The 22,380-nt window shown below is 40.5% G+C and overlaps 1 protein-coding gene across 5 annotated transcripts; it reads left to right on the top strand.

The window, feature by feature from the left end:
- Nucleotides 1-606: 606 nt before the first annotated feature.
- Nucleotides 607-20,789, top strand: zbtb7a (zinc finger and BTB domain containing 7a). 5 transcript variants are annotated; one of them, XM_077716865.1, is made up of 4 exons: nucleotides 607-1,000; nucleotides 12,341-12,891; nucleotides 14,531-15,402; nucleotides 18,216-20,789. In XM_077716865.1, exons 2-4 carry the CDS (start codon nucleotides 12,415-12,417, stop codon nucleotides 18,631-18,633), a joined length of 1,767 nt encoding a protein of 588 aa, XP_077572991.1. In that variant the 5' UTR covers nucleotides 607-1,000; nucleotides 12,341-12,414; the 3' UTR covers nucleotides 18,634-20,789. The 5 variants fall into 5 exon arrangements, with proteins under 5 accessions (XP_077572991.1, XP_077572988.1, XP_077572990.1 ...); XM_077716862.1 differs by having other exon boundaries at nucleotides 12,337-12,891; XM_077716864.1 differs by lacking the exon at nucleotides 607-1,000 and adding an exon at nucleotides 1,852-1,992 and having other exon boundaries at nucleotides 12,337-12,891.
- Nucleotides 20,790-22,380: the final 1,591 nt, after the last annotated feature.

The following is a 22,380-nucleotide window of genomic DNA, read 5'->3' as shown; positions in this document are numbered from 1 at the left end:
GGCAGCCCCCGCCATTATCCGTTGGAATCTGCCAAGGCTTGCTTTTTGGGGTGGGACGCCATGACCTCAGGCAGTGGGATGAGTGGGTGCGACTTCTCGCAACATTGGAAGAAAGGAGCCGTAGTTAACCCTTCATAGGGTACTCATTAAACTCATTAGCTGCCATTGACTGCCCCTAGAAGTCCAATCTGTTTGGACCGGGAAGGCTTGCAGCCTGAATTGGTGGCCAGCCAATCACAGGGCACTAAGAGACAAATAACCAGCTCACACTCATATCTAGGAACAGAAACAAAAACATTTGGACAACGTCGGCGGGCCGGATTAAAAAGCCGTATGTGGCTCGCGGGCCGTAGTTTGCCCATATCTGCGTTAACTACTCATCCGCCGGGCCGCCTCTTCACCAAAAATACTATATAAGAATAACTACAATAATGATTAGTCACAAAAGTTATTAAAAATCAGTTTCAATCTTAATGTAAAGAGTTAATTGTCCCCAAATATTCACTTGGCCTCTAAAGGGTTAAGAAAGGTAGGACAGCCTGATTCTACCTTGAAGCACACGTGATGGTATAGGACAGACACATCCACGAGCTGACGCGGGCACGTACGGGTTAATCATTTGTCCACTCGACTTTGCGACTTAAGCAAGTGTCCACTTTGAAATTTCCACTTGACTTTTTTTTCCGCCGGGGCGGGCAAGGAGATGGAGGCTGTTTCTTTAAGAGTGAGGGCGAGTGAAGAGGAGAGAGAGAAAGGGAGGGACCTCTTTGCCCTCCAGAAACCAGGAAGGGAATTTGAGTTGATCTGCTGCCGCTTGCTTAGCACATACGGGGGGTTTAAGCCTGCACAACAGTGACTGAGGCAGGGAGAAGAGAGAGAGAGAGAGAGTAGGAGAGAGAGAGCAAGAGAGAGAGAGAGAGAGAGACCAGGAGAGCTCCGGAGAGGAGGAGAGCGGAGGCTTGCGCTAACCCCACAACAAGCAGCATCACGGCCATCGCAGGTGAGCTAAAAAGGCACCCTGCCATCCCCTCGTTGGCTGCCCCCTGGGCCTGTCAAGCTGAGGGGGGAGCAGGGCTGGTGGAGGAGAGTGGGAGGAATGAAGGAGGGCTGGTGGTAGAGCGAGAGGGGTGGTGGTGGTGGGGGTGGGCGGCCGGCTGCCTTGAGAGGTGGGTCGTCAGTCAAGGTTCCTCTTTATGACAGCAGTTCCCTTGCACTACTATTCGAGACGCTTAAAAGTTGCTACTTGGGACTTCTCGGGCAGGTGGAAGCGTTCGTAAGCGAGAGAGTGGGAACTCCTTATTAATTAATGATAAAGTCAAAAGCAACTTTTTTTGCAGAGGCGCTGTGCAAGGCAGTGTTCATGTGTTGTTATTTAGGTCAGGACTTTGAGGTGTGTGTGAAATGTCACGCTATGGCGAGCGTCGGCCGGGTTACTTGAATGCATGGGATATTAGTTGTGAGTAATTTTGCTTCATGCCGACGCTTGGATTTTAATACCTGGCAGCTTGCTAGCAACACGGGCCAGTGTATAATTCAGCCCCAGAGCGCTTACGTTAAAACGGGCTCGGGGAGAAAGGCTGGGGCAGAGAAAGCTGGGGCTCGTAGTTCCACGTCGGGGCTTCTAAACAGGTCGAGCGGGCTTTTGGAACTCACTTTCCCAGAGTGCATTGCCCGTGGCCATCCAGGAAAAGGGAGCAGCCTCCAGCCTATCCCGGTGAGGAGGTGTGGTGTGTGAGCGGCGCCCTGGCCAATCAGAGGGTTTCGTACGGCTGCCAGTTGTGGGCTGAAAATAGAGGGGGGTGGGGTAGTGATGCTTGCTGGAGGGAAAGGGAGGAGGTGGTGGTGGTGGTGGGGGTCTGTTTGTGTGGGATCAGTCAAGGGCTCGCCTATATGACGAGGGCCACTCGCAAGTTTCCTGCCTGGTAAAGCTCGAGTCCTGCCCGGAGATTTTGGCGCAGGCACGTGGTGGGGGGACACTTACCTCCAATTTTGGTAAGCGCACCAAAACACTCACACGAACATACATTGTCTTGAGATGCGAGTCGGGGAGGAGGGATGATGGAATGGAAGCCACATCATGTTGCCAAGGAAGTAGTTCAGAGTTCTTGACCCACTTGCGACTGAAGTAAAGGGGAAGGCAAATGGGTCAATGTGCAGTACTTGCTCCTTTTGCTTCTTATGCAGCTTTTTATTTCATTCACGTTCTGTCATTTTAGTCACGTGGAACTGTGGAGGAAGTTGTGAGGGCTGTGCAGCTGTTGCTTGCAGGTTAAGTCAGGTATTGCTGAAATTGTAATTGTTTTTTTATTTTATTTTTTTTAATGGAGTATAGGGGGCTTTGCTTTTGTCAGCTAGTGTCTTTCTCTAAGCTGACCTGCTTCACTTTTGGTTTTAAATGCCAGCGCCTCCCTCGCATGGGTTTGGCTGGAATTACTTGTCGGACTCGTTTGGTTGTTTTTTGTTGTTGTGGATGGGCACGAAAGAGGGTACTTGAAGACATCCAATTGCTTGGAAGCAATGTGGTATGCTTCCCAGAAGGAAGCAGCGAGGATTCTCTATTTGTTTTTTTTTCTCTCTTCTTTTTATCACTCTGTGTTCAATGTCAGGGCATACAATAGATAGCGCCAACATGATTGTCCTGATTCTACTCTTTTATACTACTTCTCAAGGTACCGCTTCTAAGACCACATGGGCATATTTTGGCTCAAGCAAATCCCACCAAGAGGTTAAACTAGGACGCCATATGTGTCAGCGTGCGTAAGTGTGCACGCATGCATACATGCATGCATGCGTGTGTATGTGTGTGTGCGTCGGTGTTACCAACAATAGATTCCAAGGGAATTGCAGGGGACTTCAGTGGCTGTGGGTTGGTCCAAGACACCACCCATCAATTTGGTGGTGAGGCTGAATACAGTTTGATATTCCTGTATGTTTGTGCCTGTACCACTGTAGCCTGAAACCAGCAGCTTCCGACTGACTAACTGAGAAGTCCGCTTTGCCTGTCGCCGTGGCAGTTTCAAACTTGAGTTTGTTATTTTCTGTTTTGCATTGTAGCATTTTTTTTAAAATTTGAATTGGAATGCTAATGACGTGATTGGAACCTGCTGCTTTTTTTTGTGTACCAGATACTTTCATTTATTTTGTATTGGTACAACTAGTAATAGGAATGCCACTATATATATTAGAAATTATTATTTTTAAATCATTTTCTAATTAGATTTAACAATAGTTAAATAAATAATGTAATAATTCAGTTTTAATTTAGTGGTTTTATGTTGGAAAAATCTTTTAAAATTTGATTTAAAAATAACTTAAAAGATTATATTAACTGTATATGTATTTTTCTAATTTAAAATCATTTTCTAATTAGATTTAACAATAGTTAAAGGAATAATGTAATAATTCAATTTTAATTTAGTTGTTTTATATTGGAAAAACCTATTAAATTTTAATTTAAAAATAACAAAAAAGATTATATTAACCATATATGTATTTTTCTAATTGGGGATGGATAGAGAAATATATATGAATTTATTATACTTTCTACATTGTTTTTTAAATTGTAATGGGCAAGGGGAATGCTATGTTTTTTTGAAAATATACAAAATATTTTATAATTGTATTTTATGTAATGATGTAGAATAACATTTTGAGATTTTTAAATGGTTTCATACACTAAATTATTGTTACTTTTTTACATGATTTCATATTTGTATCAAGCCTCATTTTAGAATCACTAGCCTGCTTTTTCCAGCTTCCTTCTAACAAAGCTAACTTCTTCATAGCCTTTCCCATATAGGATCACTAAATTATGTACAGTTTTACCTTTTAAACAAGTAAAAACAGACTCAGAAAGTATGGGATGGTTATCAAAAAAACAATAGGTTTAAAAGTTAGCTTTTTTTAATGGCCACAAATGTGGGTGGCTACCCATAATTGCCTAATTAGATGCGTCAGAACGTCAGCATCTAAAATACTTGTTGGACAATTGCTTTCGACAGAAAAGGGCAGGACAAATGATTTTTAGCTTTGAAACTTCCTGGTATTACAGTAGTTTACAGTAGTAGACTTCTAGGGTTCGTATAGAAGCAACATACCCCACATTTCTGGTTAAAGCGTATCACTAACCTACACTTAAACTGTAGTAAAGTCATAATTACAGTAAATATTTGGCTGAAAAAAAAGTGTGGCTTTTTGTGGTGCATGGCCACGTAGTATTCACTCTATAGGGGTCTCATTTAACTCATTGGCTGCCATTGACGACTCTAGACGTCAGAACAAGTCAAGTCAAGTCTCGGGAACCAAAATGGAGGGACGTCAATTAATGATTCTTCAATAAATAATGAAAACAACTTCAGTTTTATTAGGGATTTTAACCAAAATAATATTTTCATCAATATTTAGTTGGAAAAAATATGAGGTTTTATTGTTTTAGTCACACATATATGATAAAATACAATGATTTGTATTAATAATATATACATTTTTTGTTGATATTCCGGGGGATTATTATAATTGTGATTTAGCATCTGGATAGGTGAACCCTCCATTTTGGGTCCTGTAAGCCACAAAATTTGATTTTATTTTTATTTATTTTATGTGGAAGGCAGGTCTTTATAAGGTTATTTACCAAATTATGTAAAATAGGGACTTTCCTTGCGTTTAATAAGGCTTAAAAACTCTAGCTCGACTTTTTCTCCCCCTGTTCTGTGCACTTTATACAAAATAAAAGCACTGGAAAAGCTAAGGACGTGTTAAAATTAATTTCTTTAAAGTCAGAAAAAATGTAAACACTATAACGGCCAATTATTAAAATATGATATAAGATTACTTTGCTAGTTTTGGTCACATTTTCATGTGATCTGACCTCAATTTCCTCATTTTAGAACAAAGATGTGTGGTAGAATCCTTTGGTGTATTTTTTTTTTTTTAAGGTTCATACTAAGCTGAGTCATTTCTTTCCTGCTGTGTGTAAATTCACGTAAAGTCAGAATTCAATAGCTTTAGCAGCCCCTTCCCTCACGGCAGCCTCACTTCTTCCCTTGTGCTTAGTTCTCTTGGTCAGCTGCTTGGTAAAGCACGGCTCGAATCCACACAGACCCTTCTCTGTTGTTTTCCTGTTGTTGTGCTCGAGTTTAGGGGCAGTAAAGGGGCTTCTTCTGTTCTCTTCTAGGACATTTAGAATGGCTTGGGCAACCCAACCTGATGAAATTAGGGTGACTGAGTGAATCGTGGGCTGTGGGTGAAGACAGACATGTCTTTTAAAACAAAAAAACAAAAAAAACCTAAAACTTTAATGGTAGTGGCGTGACGCAAAAACATGCATTCATTAAAGACTGTCGTCACACGCCCATTGCCTATTTGGATATTGCTAAAATAACTAGCGGCGTGACCACAGCCGCCTTTTAATTAAGCAGAGCGGCAGAATGGCCGGCCGGGATGGTGACATGTGACCAATATGACACGGTGGATGTTGATTTAGGACAGGAGATGGGTGGGTCGCGTTAGAGGTCGGATGGGCGGGACCTTGCTGGCTTTGGCTCCTCGGCGGAAGGCGAGGGGGGAAGTGAGGTGTTGCTACTTAGATGGAGAAACTAGACCAATGAAGTAGGAGGCTTTAGAACAGGGGTGTCAAACTCCCTTTGGTCTGCGGGCCGAATACAGCTTAATTTGAGATCAAACGGGCCGGACTAGTAAACTCATTGCAAAATGACATAGAACTAACAATAAGCCCACTTTTTTTCCTTTGTATTAGTCACCAATACTAATAATTAGTGCAAAGAATGAGTAAATTATCAAAATGTTTATTAACAGAATTTTCATTTTACATTATGAATAATATATTATGAACAAGAGAATAACATAAGAACATAAATAAATGTCAATTCATGTACTAAAACACTGCACCCCTAGCGGATAATACAAGGACTACAAATTTTAAAGAAAATTCATATTTTTTTATACAATGCAGCTTTCTTCCCCGGGCCGTACCAAACCACCAGACGGGCCGGATCCGGCCCGCGGGCCGTATGTTTGACACAGCTGCATTAGACTGAAGGGAAAGAAGGATTGAGCAAGCAGAGAGCTGGTCATCTGATTACAATGCGGATTCTATTACATGCCTGCCATAGACTTTTCAATGGAAGAAGTTCTTCCCACTTGGTGTGTTTGTGGCCTTGTTGGTTCTGGGTCGGGTGGGCCTGTCAATATTCTAATGGGCCTGAGTGTCACTTCTCAAGCTATGTGTTAAGATTTGGTCACACTTCGCAGTTTGGCGTCACTATTAGTCAAGCTTTAAAAGAAGTATGTTTTCCAAATGTAGATTCACACACACAAAACAAGGATTGTGTTGGTATGACCAAGTCGTGGTTGTTATGTGCTGTAATCAATGTAACGGTTGATAAGGAATTTCAAAACAATAGTTAATTTATAGTGGTTGGATTGGTTTTGATCAAAATCTGAATTGGACTATGCGAAACTTTAAGCAGTTTAAATAAACTTCCTAAAAATATTGTAACCCCCCCTTCCCCCCTTGTACTGTTTATTTTCTCATTACATTTGTAATTGACATATGAAAGTAAAAACAATTAGGGTTGCTTGAAACACTCAATTTTCATTCTTTGGCAAGTGACTGTTTTTGGTAATTATACCTGCCTTCTTGACACAAAAGGTTTTTTCTATATGTCGATGTAATGACATAATTATAATTATTTATTTTCTCCTATGGCTCATGGCTTGCTGGGGCCTCTTGTTGTATTTTTTTAGTGTACCGAAATTAGTCACCATCGCTGTTACCCCCAATAAAAGTAAAAAAAAAATAAAAATCCCCCCCTGCTCACTTCCTCAAATGACTCTTTACCCTACCTGCCATTGAAGCAGGTTTTACCAGCTAAACAAATGACATCCAACTTTATCTTAGACATCTAAACTGGATTCCAAAGGCCTCTTTACTGTTCATAGTTATGAGAGTTTGTGATCTTAATAATCGGGCCTCACCCACCACCACCACCACCACCACCACTACACTTACTTTCTGTTGGTTTCCCAGCACTTCCTGCTTATTTTCAAGTAAACGGCACGCAACCCAGTTCAGCTTTCACAACGTCAGTTTTATCAGTCGCTCATTCTCTTCCTGTTCTTCTCCCTTTTTAAGACCAATCACATTTCCTTCCACGAGTCTCCCCTGACATGTGCGAGTCACTTAGCTGTCGTGGCACTTGCTCAAAATTTGCTTTTCCTTGAAAATGACAGCTACGGCACCCCCCTTCAAGTATTCCCAGTATCTAAGCATTATTGCTTCGGTTTAAACTTCAGTTGCGTTGATCTGAAATGAGCAATTCCTTCACGCTAGGATGTTTCCTTGAAGTGTTAAACTGATCATTGAATGATGTAGAAAATTGCCGTTTAGGGCGTAAATAGGGACTTTGCCTTTTGAATTAATGTAATATCTAATTGCTATATATTCATGCTGATTGTTAATGTTGACACCATGTGTGATGCTAGTGTTTTCTAATATTAAATGCAAATTTGAGGAATACATTGCCTGCCATGATCTTCTTGATGAGCACTTAGTGCTGAGTGCACTTATTTATTTATTTTCACTTTTAACGTTGCTCTTAATGGTACTATATGGAGAGCCGTGCATTTTTGAGGTGGTACTTGGTGTAAAATGTATAGAACCACTTACCTAGTTGAAATGAAAAATAAAAGTAGCGAACAGAATCTGTGAATCATGAGTATTAAATATACAAATTTTTACAATATTTATTTTTCTAGTGTTGTCAGGGAATGTTGCTTAAGAATGTTTTTGTTTTCAAGTGATTTTTAGATACACAAATGCATTGTTGCATGTGGAGAATAATCCCTCTATTATCAGTGACATCTTTTGAAAATAAAGCCAAACAGCAAAGCCATAGCAAAACAATGGTAGTCACCTAATTTAGAGATTTATATTAGAAGGAAAATAAATAATACTTTTTCTAACTTGACATGCATACCTGTGTATGCATTCCAATAATAATCCCCAAACTTCCCAGGTCAAATTAATTGGACGTCTATTGCCATCCATTACAGTGCAGTCAAAAAAAAGGGCTAAATATTTTCTTATAAAAACATTATACACAAGCCTGCATTTTAACAACAATTACAAAAATCTTAATCAATTTCTTTTCAATTATACAATTCATAGTGTTCACTTAAAACCTAATATTTTCTTTCAAAACTTGTATCTGTCTCTACAATCACTACCAAAGCTTCTCAAGCTTCATAACATATTTGATTATAGAAATACATTTAATTTACCTATAGATAAAGACAACTATAATTCACTGCAGTGTATATCATTCATCTATTTCCCTCCAGTTGGACTACTCTGAAAGAAACTACCATGTGACTTATAAGTAAATTAGTTGGCGATACTAAACACACGAGTAACTTATAGTCTTGACCTTTTTTATATGCCTTAAGTGTTGTATCTGAGAACTGCAAAACCATTGAAGCGTCTTTTCACAAATGTGCGAAGAGAGTGCGTTTTTAGAACAGTGTTTTGAGCGGCAGTTTGACTTGCAAAGCGAAACTGAGCATCTCATGCATGAACTGCAGAGGTTTTTTCGACAATGACACGATTGTCACTTGACTCCATCCCAAAGAAAACTGTCACCTCATTCACAGTCAAACATATCGTGTATGCAGCACAAATAAATGTATATATATTGTCTTACCATACCATAAAATTAGTTAGCAGTTAACATTTATCAGGTTAGCCAAAAGTCAATTGTCCATGCAAGTCACTTCCCATTTCCAGAATGTCTCAGGTAACATTGGAATTGTTTATGACGCATATTATAGGCCATATTCTGGTTTTATTCTGGAATTAGTATAGCTAGTTTTCATCTGTAAATAAAGTTTGAGGGGCAGTTGATTGTACTCCGAGATTTTCAAAGGGTTCTTTCATTTCTTTATTCTCTTAAGTATTTTTTTGATCATTTTTAAAAAACGTTTGTGCAAGCTATCAAATTAACTTAGCATCTCCGCTATGCCATTGCATTTGTATTGCATTACATATGTCAACTTTACAATGTACATGTATACCATGTCCATGTTATAGTTGATGGACAATATAACTGTACTCTATTTGGGTGATATGACATGAGAAACCTCTTCTTTGTAGTAATAGGGCATAATATGTATAAGAACAGACACTTTCCTGCTTTGTGCCAGGCTTTGGACTCTGTGGCCTGAAAGCATGAATTAGTGATGGGGAATATTGCAAACCACAAGGAGTTGCCGGCCGGGATCAGGTTGGTTGCAGCAGTGTGTTGCTTAGTCCACCTTTAGGTCATCTGGGGACAGGTGGCTCCTGCATGCAGAGGAATCCTTCCATGCCTCTTTGGCCTTCACTTGAAATCTATGTGTGTGTGTGTGTGTGTGTGTGTGTGGGTGTTTTATCTCTTCTCAGCTCAGCGTCTTTACCCCCACAAAGCCGCAACCCGGGGTCAGCTCCTTCCTTGTATGTGCCGAGGATAACATGCACACAAGTTCGCAGTTTAAGTCTAGTGCAGGTGCTTGAAGTCAGGTTTGGATGGGCTCACGGAGATCACTTTCCGCCTTCAAAGGACGTGACCTCAGACCGTGTGGTCCCACTTTTGATCCTTCTTGCGTTTGCTTATATCTCCTAGCTATCATCTTTGTCCTCTGTATCTCTCCTGTCACCCTGTGCATATTCAGATATGGCCAGTTTATTATTAATAAGTCGTTGATAGTTTTGTGAAGGCAGGGTTTGACATTTTTAGATGTAGCCTCGACTTGAAAATGCGCATTGTTGCTTTGACATTAGTCTACCACGCAAAATGACGTGGTGATCTCGGACCCTGGACGATGAGTTTGACACTTCAATCCTTAGATCAGGGGTGGGCAAACTTTTGGGCCCGGGGGCCACATTGACTTTGAAAATTTGACAGATGGGCCGGGTCAGCACAAGATACGATACATATAAAAAAGTGCATCCGTTAACAGTACATATGAAACATAAACCGAAATAAAAGACTAAAGTGTTAACATACTCATCACTCATCATTAAAGTAAAAAGTATGAAGGACAAAGTAAAGTAAAAAGGAATGTAGTATTAAGAAATATTAAAATGTGATTTAAAAAAAGATAGAAGGGCTGTAAAACACGAAAAACAAATAAGAGTGGACAGAGCTACTACCACTGGCTTCTCCGTGACGGCGCCATCTTGGGGAAAAAAAACATCATTTGGACAACGTCGACAGGCCGGATTAAAAAGCATAGCGGGCCATATGTAGCCCGCGGGCCGTAGTTTGCCCATATCTGCCTTAAATTCTCAACAGGTTTTCATTTTAATTCTCAATTTACTCCCCTACATCATTCAATTTTCATGATAAGCACACCACAATTTTAAATGATCATGTCATGACCTTGCTTCCGTCTCCTTGACTCCAAACTCGCACCCCATAAATGGATTTACCTGGTGTGGCAGATATAGGCATAGTCTGTTCAACATTGCAATGGCAGGCGGAGAGCCATGAGAGGTGAATGCAGGTGAACAGGTGTGAGGGAGGGAGGGAGAGAGGGAGGGAGGAGAGGCCACCAGGTTAGGCAGGTTTGGTAAGGGGGGAAACACAACGTGCCAGCATACCTACAAGCTAATGGCCTGCACAGTCGTTAGAGTGCTTGCTCATATTGTATTGCCAGTCTACACCCTTCCCCATTTCACCCCCTGCCGCCTCTCCCTGGCAGATGGAGAGGGGATAGTGGGCGGTGGATGTACTATACGTGTTTGTGTGTGCATTATTGATGTCGCTGGGATGGCAGTGCATTTATGTGTGCATGGGCGTGTGTGTGTTGATACAGGAATGGAGGATGGCTTGTTCTCCCGAAACCCCCTCCTCCCACACTGTACAGGCTTCAGTCGATCATTTTAATCCCCCCACCCCACCCCACCCCACCCCACACGTGAGCAAGGGGACAGCCTTTCCTGAAACTTGGCACACAGTGTAGGGTGGGGTAACCAGCTCAGACCGGATTGACAACCTCCCTTTTAATACTGTTCCCTCGCAGCTTGTTGCGTGTCCGCTGTTTCTTCCTCGTGGAGTTTTTTTTTTCCACTGGGGCTACCACCCCCTTCTCACTACTTCCCTCTAGATTTTTTTTGTTTTTTATATATTCTTTCCAACTCCATTCTTTCTCTTCTCTAGTTCTGTGCTGTCAGGCTATTTCCCAGAATGCATTGTGATCCCTATTGCCCTCTGTCTATCTGTCCTCTACGACCCCTTGTACAAACAGACACATTCAGGTATGTGTTTACAATGAGGCGCTTTAACCACCACCTGCACATATAAGCAAGTAGAATTTGGAATAATTTTGTTCCGATTATATTGGGAATATTATTGGATGGCAATAGTTGTGAACTGGGAATTTCTGGAGGAGGTACCTGAGACAATTATTCGTCATTTTACAGGGCAATTACGTGATAAAGTGAGCATTGGTATTTTTATAAGTGTTTTTGACCTTCCTAAAATGGGTTTTTAATGAATTTGGTAATAATCTTTCAATAAATATTATGTATTTTAGAGACGTGGTTAAATTTGATAGTAGTTTGGCTCCCTGGATTTCATTAGAATGGTTGGGAAAGAACTCCAATGAAATTGTAAGACAAAGTTGCTTTCCAAGAAATAGTCATCTTTTACGTCTTCACTTTTTATTTATTTTCTTTAATCTTGAACTTTTTGTCACATTTTGTGTCTTCTCTTAAATTTTATGTGTTTATTAAAATGGCAAAACAGAAACAGAAAAGATAAAAGAGGTCTGGATGGGGGGGGCTTTTTTTTGTGATGTATAACACAGTTATGATGCCACGTGTCCTTGATCAGTTTTATTTATTTATTTACTTTTTCTTTTTTTCTTCGCTTTTATCTTTTTTTTTTTTTTTTTTTACATTTGTTAAACACTTTGACACTTTGATATTGCCACTCACTATCCACAATAGAACATGTTTTTTTTTCTTTATCATTCTTTCCATATATGACTTTCATTTGTGGAATTTCTATTGTGACCAAGGGAATATCTTCTGGTAGGGAATTTTAATATTATCCTCATGTTGTGATTTTGATTACCAATACTTTAATATATTTTAATTTTTGGCAGCATTTACTTGGCTGAACATGAGCTTTGATGTGTGCTACTACTTTGATACAATGACTGATTCTTTTCTTTCTTTTTGTTTGACGCGAAGAACAAAAAAATCAACTTTTCTTCCAAAGCTAACTTTCCAATGCCTTTTTTCTAACCTTAATTTTTCTATCTCCCACCCTCAAGACAGGCAACCAGACGGACGGCAGGACGGATACACGGGTGGGGGCCGTGTTAGGCGGCTCGGCGGCAGGCTGGTGGAAGATGTCGTCCGGAGCCGGCGGAAGGGGAGGCAGGCGGCTCAGGGGTACGGCGACCAGCGGAGGCCGAGGAGTTGCCGGAGAGGCCGAAGAAGGCCCCGTTGGCATCCCCTTCCCCGAGCACAGCGCCGACATCCTGGGCAGTCTCAATAAGCAACGACTAAGCGGCCTGTTGTGTGACGTCCTGCTGATCACGCAGGACCGGGAATTCCCGGCACACCGCTCCGTCCTGGCGTCCTGTAGTTCCTATTTCCACAAGCTGTTCACCTCGGGGACGGCCGCTGACCAACGCAATGTCTATAACATTGACTTTGTGGCAGCCGAGGCTCTCGGAGCACTGCTGGACTTTGCCTACACGGCCACGTTGACCGTTAGCCACACCAGCGTGGCTGATATCCTGGCGGCCGCACGCCTCTTGGAGATCCCACCCGTTCAGGATGTCTGTACACACTTGCTGGACACCAAAGTGCTCTCCCCGCCGGTAGGATATACTCTTTATTTGTTTTTTTTCGTACCGCATATTCAGATATCGCTGTTTTTGGTCATGTTGGTCAGATTTGAATGCCATGTTTTGATATTGTGGTGTGTCTATGCCACATTTTTATTAATATAGATAGTGGCAAGGCTTTGAAAGGCTAGAAAACTGCTTTCAAGAACTTGACCTTGTAACTAACTTTCTGTTTTCTGAAATTTCTAAGACAGAGACTCGCATTGTTATGTTGTGAAAAGCAAGTGCTTAATAATCCACATCTCGTCGCCAATATGTAGTTTGTAAACCACATTTTTTTTAATATATATGCATTCTGCCAATTTTGCTAGGTTATCTTGTAATTGGCAATGTCCCTTTCTCTATAGTATACAGTTAAAACCAGTTTTCCAAAGTTCTGAACAAAAATACCTCATTTCTATTTTCTTCTTAGCTTTTCCAAAGCCAATTGACAAACAATTTTTAGATAACAAAAACCGTCAACAAAAAAAATCCTTTTTAAGTCTCCAACCCTTCAAAAACCTTCCACAGAGTTACTTATTGACAGTTTTTTAATAATCTGGTTACAATCTTAATTGTTCTTTGGAAAGGATCAAATTTAAGAATTGTATGCCAAAGACAAATTGAATTACCCAATCTTCTACGGTTAATGCCTTGTTAAACCAGAATAACCGTAGTACCGTACAGGTGTGTGGTCGTTGTGACTTTCTCTTTCATTTAATCGTGCCTTCGTTCTCGACTAGCTCACATCAGGGGCCGTTATCAGTGAGTCACCGTGCCAAACGGACGCCCACGGCCTTGGGGTTACTACACTTACTCATTCTAAGTCAATGGTTTGTGGCAGGAGGAACAACACACTTGTTTTTTTATCGCATAGATATTTCAGTTACATGTCAAAATACCCAACTGTAGAAACAAGGGCAATTGCCTCCTGCCATTCCATGTATTGAAAGAGGATTCACAACTTTTTGAACTTTGGACTTCATATTTGTACAGAAGATGATGCTAACACCATGTATTGGTATCCTTCTTCCTTACAAGTAGCACACAATGTGAGCCTACATTTTTAGATTGGATTGGATAACTTTAATCATCCCGTATTCGGGAAATTTCGTTGTCACAGTAGCAAGAGGGTGAGGATGCAGAAATAAGAAAGGCATTTTAGGCATAAATTAATAGGTAATAATTAAGTTAATTATTAAATACATGAATAAATATATAAATAAATAAGCATGTTGCTGTATATATTTGTGTGTGTATGTATACACACACATACACATACATATACATATTTATACACATACATATATACACATACACATACACATACATATACATACACATACATCTATATGTATATATACACATACACATACATATACACATATTTGGCTACATAATTTGTTCTGTATTTGCTTTTCTCAGTTTAATATTTTTCTGAAGTGGCTCTAAAACACAAATCTAATGAAAAACTGCATTCAACAATTTTTGCGTTTAGTTAGTTCATTATCAACTTGCCCAACATTAGCTTTTATCAAAACAGTAGGCCTCCCCTAGCTGTATGGCAAATTGTCTGTGAACTAATGGCAGACTCATGGAACTCAAACCTCTCTCCCTCCCAACACTTCTCCAGGCGGGCAGCGAGCAAAGAAACGAGGACGATGAAAAGACTAGAGGAGGCGAACGCGCAAACCAGGTGCTGGCTCGGGAGTTCCTGGAGTATTTCCAGAGAGGGGCACATTGGAGCAGCAGCTGCAGTACGCCAGAGCTCAGGGACCTGCCCACGCACTTGCACTTTAACCACGGCAACGGCGGGACCCCCAGCAACGGCACTCCCGGACACCCCGGTGAGTACTACTCCCCGCCGGCCCTCCCTCTGGCCCAGCCCCAAGTCCACGAAGCCGAAGAGGAAGACGAGGAAGAAGATGACGACGAGGACGTCGCGCAAGCGGTGCAGGGCAACGGAATAAGCATGGACTCTTATTTTTACCCACCCTCCCACAACGGGCACTTCTACCTCCCCCCCGAGGCTCGTTCGGGCCACGAGGCGCAAGAGACGGAAGAAGAAGCCTTGCAACTGACGACGAGGGAGAGGAGTTCGGCCAGCGCCCTCTTGCAACATATGATGGACGCCATCGAGAAGCAGAAGCAACGCGGGTTGACCGGCGAGGATCCGGGCGACGGGGACGACCACGACATGGAATTTTACTACAATTACTTTAACAGCACTCATCTGGAGGGCACGCCGCCCCCCGCCGTGACGCCCAACGTGCCGCCACTGTGGTTGTCGCGGGGCGCCGGCGGCCACGACCGAGTCGGCGGCAGAGAAAGGGGCGTCGGCGAGAGGGGCGGCGGAGGGGAGAGGAAGATGCGATCCAAGGCCTTTCAAAAGTGCCCCATTTGTTCCAAGGTCATTCAAGGGGCAGGCAAACTACCCCGACACATCCGAACGCACACGGGGGAGAAACCCTACGAGTGCGCCATCTGCAAAGTACGCTTTACCAGGTAAGCCCGATTAATGGAGCCGATGCCCCGGGTCACGTGTGCTAACACTTTTGGGCTTGGCAGAGCAACCAGTAAGTGGGATGTGTTTGCAAAGTCAAAAGTGTAGGAGATTTAGGCGAGGCATTAAGGGGCCAAGGCGGGGTTTACTTTGGCATGCGTATAGCATCTACATCGCAAGTGTCAAACGTCCACTGGTCCAGCTTCCAGCCTGACATAATGAAAGTAAATCGAATACTACTTCCACTTTTTGTATTTCTCACTAAAATAAAACTTGAGTAGTCTTCAATGATAGGATCAATCAATCACAGTTGATTCATTATGTCTTTAAACATCGATACTTCAGATATAAATCATACAAAATAATACAGAACCTTTATTCTCTACTACTTATAATATGTCGAAATAAATGTCAAATGCGTTCACTGTCATTTTTGGCCCACAATGTATTTTCTTGTTTTGGCCTTTAAAAAAAACATACATAAAAATAAATATTTTTACTATATATTTACTGTATATTAAGATATTTACAGTATTTTTTAGGGAAAAAAATCGAATTAAATACAATGTAAAAATGGAATAAAAAGATTAGTTCTAGTTTTTCCTTATAACAAAAATAATAAAATTAAAATAAAAAACTCCTAATTGAAAGATAAAAAAATTAAAAAAATAAGTCCATACATTATAAGATAAATATGTCTAAATAAATTCAACCCCTACTAATGTCCCTCTAAAAAATATCCATCCACTCCTCATCTAGATATTCCAATTCCAACATGGGTGATAAAAACAGGCCTTTTATTGTGAACTCTCCAAAGCAAAGTCCTGTACTTGGAGCCTAAGGGGTCCTATAAAAGAAGGCTGTGGCTGGCTGGTATCTTAGCAGAGGGCCGTTATAAAGTTGTGATACAGAAGGGGCTTAGCGGCCCTGGATTGTGCTGTGCGTGCTTCACTGCAGCCATTTGAACTTTTGATCTTTGCCTGTCTTGATTACTGCCCACAGCAGAGTCGTTTAACGCCCCCGCGCCCTTCTTGCTTTGTCATTGCCGTCTACCTTTCCAATGAAATCTGACTTCTACCGCTCAGCACGTAAATGCGACCAGAGTTAAGCGAGAAACTCAGAGTGATTTCCCTGTATTAGGGAGGCCCGTCTTTTCCGTGAAATCCCTCTTGTCATTAATCAATCGGAACACTTGTGCTTGGAATAGATGCAGTGGGCCTCAAATACCTTCAACCAACCTCTCTCTACTGGTTGGTAGGGGAGGACCAGTTTGGACTAATTTGGCCTCTTGGTTAAATGGGAGCGGCAATGGGAAGTGGGCTATTTGTAATCTTAATCCTGTTTGATCAGGGTTAGGAGTGTGGAGTGTGGTAATAAATCACACCTGTCCTTAAAATAATTTAGTTCTTGGTGTTAATGTGGGTTTGAAATCTTTGATTTCAGGGATTGTAGATGGGAATGGTTTGTTATGTGTTTAGTGGGACATGTTAGTGCATTTGAATGCTTTTATTTTGTCAAATTAAGGCGGGTGATAAAGGTTTTGTGGTGGCCTGTTTTAATCCATTTGAACTGGGAGGGCTTGAAAGTGGTTTAATCTTGTTTGGTGGTGATAGACGTCCAATCTGAGCAGTCCAAATAAGATTAGATGTCTTTTTTTTCTTTGAATTTTTCTTAAATGTTCAGGTTTTTCTTTTTATAATGAAAAATATTGCTGGATTTTAATTTTGGGTTGAAAAAAAGTGAGAGAAACTAAAGGGTGATTAACAAACTAAATTGAGAGGTCAATTGGATGTCAAATCTGTAGCTAAACTATGAGAAAAGTGTGATTTATAGGGTAGAAAATAGGGTCATTAATATGCTGGTTGTCGATTTCGTAGGTAAAGGATTTGGACTGAGTACTACTTGTAATGACTAATGATCTCGGATACGTTTTTCTATCAGGCCCAGACAACTTACTGTGGTGCTTTCTTCCCAGGAAATTTAATGTAACTCTTCAAAGAAAAAGAAAAAGAAGTTTCTGTTGATCTTTATTGTCAGGCCACACACAGTTGGACTTGAGTGAAATTAAACAGATAAGATAGACTTTTGGTTTTGCAGGGCAAGGTTGCCCTCAAATTTAGAGGAGTGAAGTAGGAGGGGGGCCATTCTATACCATTACATCTTCATGTCTGAATTTAAGTGTAACACAATACATAAGCATTAGAGGAATAGGTAAGTTAAAAAAATAATAGTAAAATTCAATTGAAGAATATACAGCTAAAATCCTAAAATAAAAAATATAAATAGATTAAAAAATAATAATAGTATGAATAGACAATTACGAGTTTCAATTAAAAACTATATAGGTATTGCTTTGGAAATCTTTCTTTAATAATATTGACTTTAATTCCTATTTTATTCAATTTTTTCTTCATCTTTTCATCTTTTTTTTCTGGGTTTCCATATTTGTAGTATTTTTCAATATATGTAAAACATTTAAAAACAATTATGATTGTTCTGGAAAACTTTTTTAATGATATTGACTTTAATTCTATTCATTTTTTCTTCATGTTTTTTTTCAGGATTTCCATATTTGTAGTATTTTTCAATGTATTGCCTATAAATATATATATATATATATTTTAAATTATTTTGACTAATCATAAGCGTTACCCTCTATTCCCCTAATACTTAATGTATTAATTTGCCAAATATAAACTCAGGCATTGAGAGGCAAAATGGAAAATCAAAACATTGGCCATACCTGCTTTTCTAAGAATCAATGTTTCTAAGGTTTTATTCTAATCTAGACTCTTACTTCCTCTATTTCTTCCAGACAGGACAAGCTCAAAGTTCACATGCGAAAGCATACAGGAGAGAAGCCTTACCTTTGTACGCAATGCGGCGCCGCCTTTGCGCACAACTACGACCTAAAGAACCACATGCGGGTTCACACCGGCTTACGCCCCTACCAGTGCTCCAGCTGCTTTAAGACATTCGTCCGCTCGGACCACCTTCACCGCCACCTCAAGAAAGACGGCTGTAACGGCGTCCCTTCTCGCCGAGGTCGCAAACCTCGGGTTCGAGACCCCGGGCTCCCGGACGCCCCAGTGGGTCTCCTGAGCCCCGGTTCGGACGCCGTGTTGGAGGAGCCTCACCTCATCAAGGGACGCCCACTTTCGGAAGCTCTCAAGTCCGAGATGGAGGAAGCCCACTCGCGAAGCCCCCCATTTGCAGGAGGGGCTGGACCCTGAGACCCATCCGTCCATCCATCCGTCTGTCCGTCTGTCTTTAGAATTTGCCTTTTCGCACAGAGGAGGGGAAAAAAACAAAAAAAAAATGAAAAAATACATATATAAAACAAACTCTCGCTCTATAAACCAAATCAGGGTGTCACAGAAGTTTTAATCGTAACATTTCCTTCTCTTTTTTTCCTTTTTGGGAAGCAAAGTAGACGCGAAAACACTCGAGTCGGTTCAAAGAACAACCAACGCTTCAAATCACGCACCCGTGGTGACGTCCACTTTTTTTTGGGACATTTCTTTCCTATCAATAAGAGTAAGGGGATTTTTTTTATACATTGACATAATGTATAAAGGACACTAAATAACTATGCAGTTAATTTTTTTCTTGGTTTTTAATATCGGTCCAGTTCTGGGCAAAAAGGTGTCTAAAAAAGCTCCTTCTGGCTACCAAACGGGTGAAGCGAGGACAAATCTTTCCCAGAGAAAACAGCTCCTTGTTTTTTTTTCTATTCTTTCGCAGGCTTTGAGATGTACAGTTACCATAGAAACACCATTGCCATCATATGGCATATGCAAGGAAAACTTAACTCACCACACTTGTTTTCGTTCTCCAAAATAATCCCAAAAAAGTCCCAAACAAAGTGTTTGATTGAAGTGTTACTTAATCCATCGATAATATACATCTTGAGTGTCTATCGATTTAACAAATGAGTCAAATCCACGTCGGTGGGGGCTCAAGAATTGCAAAACGAGGGGGAACACAAGGCTCAGTGTTTTGAAAACGCTACCACTTACTTGCCCCTCGTGTCCTTGTAATTGAAAAATTTGCCGTCTTCTCCACTTTATTTTTGTCTTTTTCGTTATCTGGGTACTTGACACTTTATAATTGTATACATGTATATAGAGGACGGGGTGATATGACATATGATATAACCATTCCCGGCTTCTCCTTGTGGGATGGAGGTCGTATTTCTCACAGCTTTTTGGCAAACAACCCGTATGAATGTTGTTTTTTGTTTTTTTTTGGGTGTGAAACCATGGCTTCTTCACCTGAGGGGGAAACAAAAAAAAAACACTTGACAGTTCTTGCCTGAAAATGATGAACGTTTGCAATGATGGAATGAATGTGCAACACTTTGTGCAAAGTGTGTCCTTGTGTGACAAGGCGCAGGTTTAAGGAACGACAGGGAGCTCAAATGAGAATGAAGCGTAGAAAAAAAATCTGCATCTTTTCTTCCCATCTGTTTGTGCATCTTAAAGGGAAAGTCAACACCAATTATGAATGTGAAAGACATAGGCTTATATTCGAGTCATAATGTTTAAATGCAAAAAAATAACAATTTGGTCACCATTTTGGGATGTCAGTTATACACATACTTACTCATTTGTGATCATGGGTATTAATGACATCATGAAAATTTGAAATGCTCACATTTGATTGGCTGAAATGTCTGCCCCCACAAAATACAGCAACTCCCTAAAAAATACAAGCTTTTATTGACATTTTTCTTCATAATAAGGTACTAAAAAACTCAAACTTGCACATAATAAAGATGTTGACTGTCCCTTTAACTCATTAGTCATCATTGAATGATAATTAAGCAGTTTTGTTCCCCAAATCTTCCTTTCATGGCAGTCAATGAGTTAAAGATTTCATTTTATTTTTTTGTTTAGACCACACAACTGAGATGGACCAGTAAATACCTGTCCGAGTAGTACAGACGCCAAATAGTAGTTGGGCTGCAGCTGGTTGAAGGGAGGGGGCGGGGCTTTTTTTGCCATGTCGGTAATGTTCCCAAAAAATATATATAATCTCCCCCATGCAAGAGGAGGGTGGGATTAGATCAGGCCTTCTCCCCCCACTATGTCTCTCTCTCTCTCTCTCTCCCTCTTTATTGTCCTGTAATGCCCTTAAGGGATATGATTATAATAGAGCCTGGTGTTACCGTGGGTGCATGCGCATGTCGCCGTACGTGTGCTCGTGTCCGCCAGGGTCCCTCTGGCTACATCATCTGAATGAGTCAGCAACAGCCTGTTCAAACATGCACCTTGAGCTGTCAGCTTCAGCGCATTTCTCCTGTCTTTTCTCAAAGACGCCTTTTCAACCAGCAGTTTGCTTTGGATGGCTAAGTTTGATTGCGTAAATTGATCAAAAGCCGTTAATTGGAGCCGTGTGTTTCTTTGTTTAGTTCCTGAGGTTCAAGATTCGGTAGAGGTATTATTTGCAATGTAATTTTTGTTTTTTTAACATAACACTGGAGTAGAATGGTACTGCTTAGTGGAAAAGATGGCCATAATATTGGAAATTTGTTGATTTTGGAAATAGGTACGAGCATTTGGATTAGATTTTGCTTATAATATGGAAAAATTAGCCATTAAATACTCGTTTTTTGGTAAACATTTTTATAAACAGATGAAATATTCTTTACTTTTTCTTTTCTAAACTTCTCACACTTGCTTAACCTGAGACTACAAGATAGTTAGGCCTGATATTAAGCATGTAGTTTCACACTCCATGACCCTAGTTTATTTTAATAGCTACCCTCAAAAATGTCCTCAACTAAAGCCACTCCCAACTTGAGAAATCATCTCTGCTGTACACCTGCCCTTAAATGCACCTTAATCAAGAGCAAGGCAGGTTTCATAAGCACTTTGTTACAACATAAGGGCACTTTTTTTCAACAAAACGGGTACTTTTGAGTAGAAAAAAAAAACAGTTGCAAATGAGATCTGCCCTTTCCCTCAATAGCGGCATATAAAAGGCTCCTTTCCTGTTTTCAGGTTGGACAACAAGCTGCCAAACACACACACAAAAAAAATGTAGTACTCGAGAAGAAAGGCCTAGATGAATTAATGTCACTGATTGCACTTGAAGTTAGCTGTTAGCAAGCTGTTTAAATGTCTTAAAGGTAGAGGGAGTGTGTTTTTGGTGTGTTTTTGGTGTGTGTGTGTGTATGCATTACTTTGTGGTGGACCAAAGGATCTCGGGACAAGCTTGTGTAAACAAACGTTGCTCCATCTGTTCTCCGGCTCCCTCCTAAGTGTGTGGCGATAACGGGCCCCCAACGTTGTAAAACAACTCATCGGACAGTCGCTTGTTTACTTCGCAGCTCTCTGGGCGCACATTTGCATAAATCTTGGTTTACCCTCGCCGGTCGTTGTCAGCGGCTGTCCAGGCCTTGAGAGTGTACTTCTTTTTTTTTATTATTATTATTTTGCTTGAGTTCCCTTCTTGTTAAAAAACAAACAAACAAAAAAAAGCGAACTGATGTCTGCACTGTCTTGATAAGTATGGACCCTTAAACTAGTTTTGTTCCGGAATAACTTGTGAGCCATCTTAACTTGTGTGTTTGGACCTCTTTTTAAGACTGTATCAGGCAAAATTTTTGTGTAGTTTCAAATGAGTTAGATATCATTTTGTTTGTGATTAGAAAGTGAAATTGGGAAACAAATTATGTTTATTCTGAAATTTAAAAATGGTTTAATTACAGCCATGTACTGATTCCACAGAGAATTTTGGATAGTAAAAATACTGGCAGCTGCGGTTAGCAGATTTTTTCCCTTTTGCCTCAAAACAAGTAAAATATACACAAACACATATACCGTTTTTTTTAAATTCAAAGTTATAGTACTTTTTTGGGTTCGTTTATGTAATTTTGATGCATATATGTAACTACTCTTGATGGTGGTGATGACATCACGGCATTGTTTTGTACTTATTTACGCAGAGGTAGTTGAGCGTGCTGGCTTATGAGC

This window comes from Stigmatopora nigra, chromosome 5 (assembly GCF_051989575.1).
Source record: "Stigmatopora nigra isolate UIUO_SnigA chromosome 5, RoL_Snig_1.1, whole genome shotgun sequence".
In the NCBI taxonomy this organism is placed as follows: Eukaryota; Metazoa; Chordata; class Actinopteri; order Syngnathiformes; family Syngnathidae; genus Stigmatopora; species Stigmatopora nigra.
Note: the sequence above shows the minus strand (reverse complement) of the source record. Positions and strands in the feature narration are given on the sequence as shown.

Coding starts and splice junctions, on each gene's coding strand:
- zbtb7a (XM_077716865.1), top strand. CDS start 12,415: ATGTCGTCCGGAGCCGGCGGAAGGGGAGGCAGGCGGCTCAGGGGTACG. Junction 12,892..14,530: donor CCAAAGTGCTCTCCCCGCCG/GTAGGATATACT, acceptor ACACTTCTCCAG/GCGGGCAGCGAGCAAAGAAA. Junction 15,403..18,215: donor TGCAAAGTACGCTTTACCAG/GTAAGCCCGATT, acceptor TATTTCTTCCAG/ACAGGACAAGCTCAAAGTTC.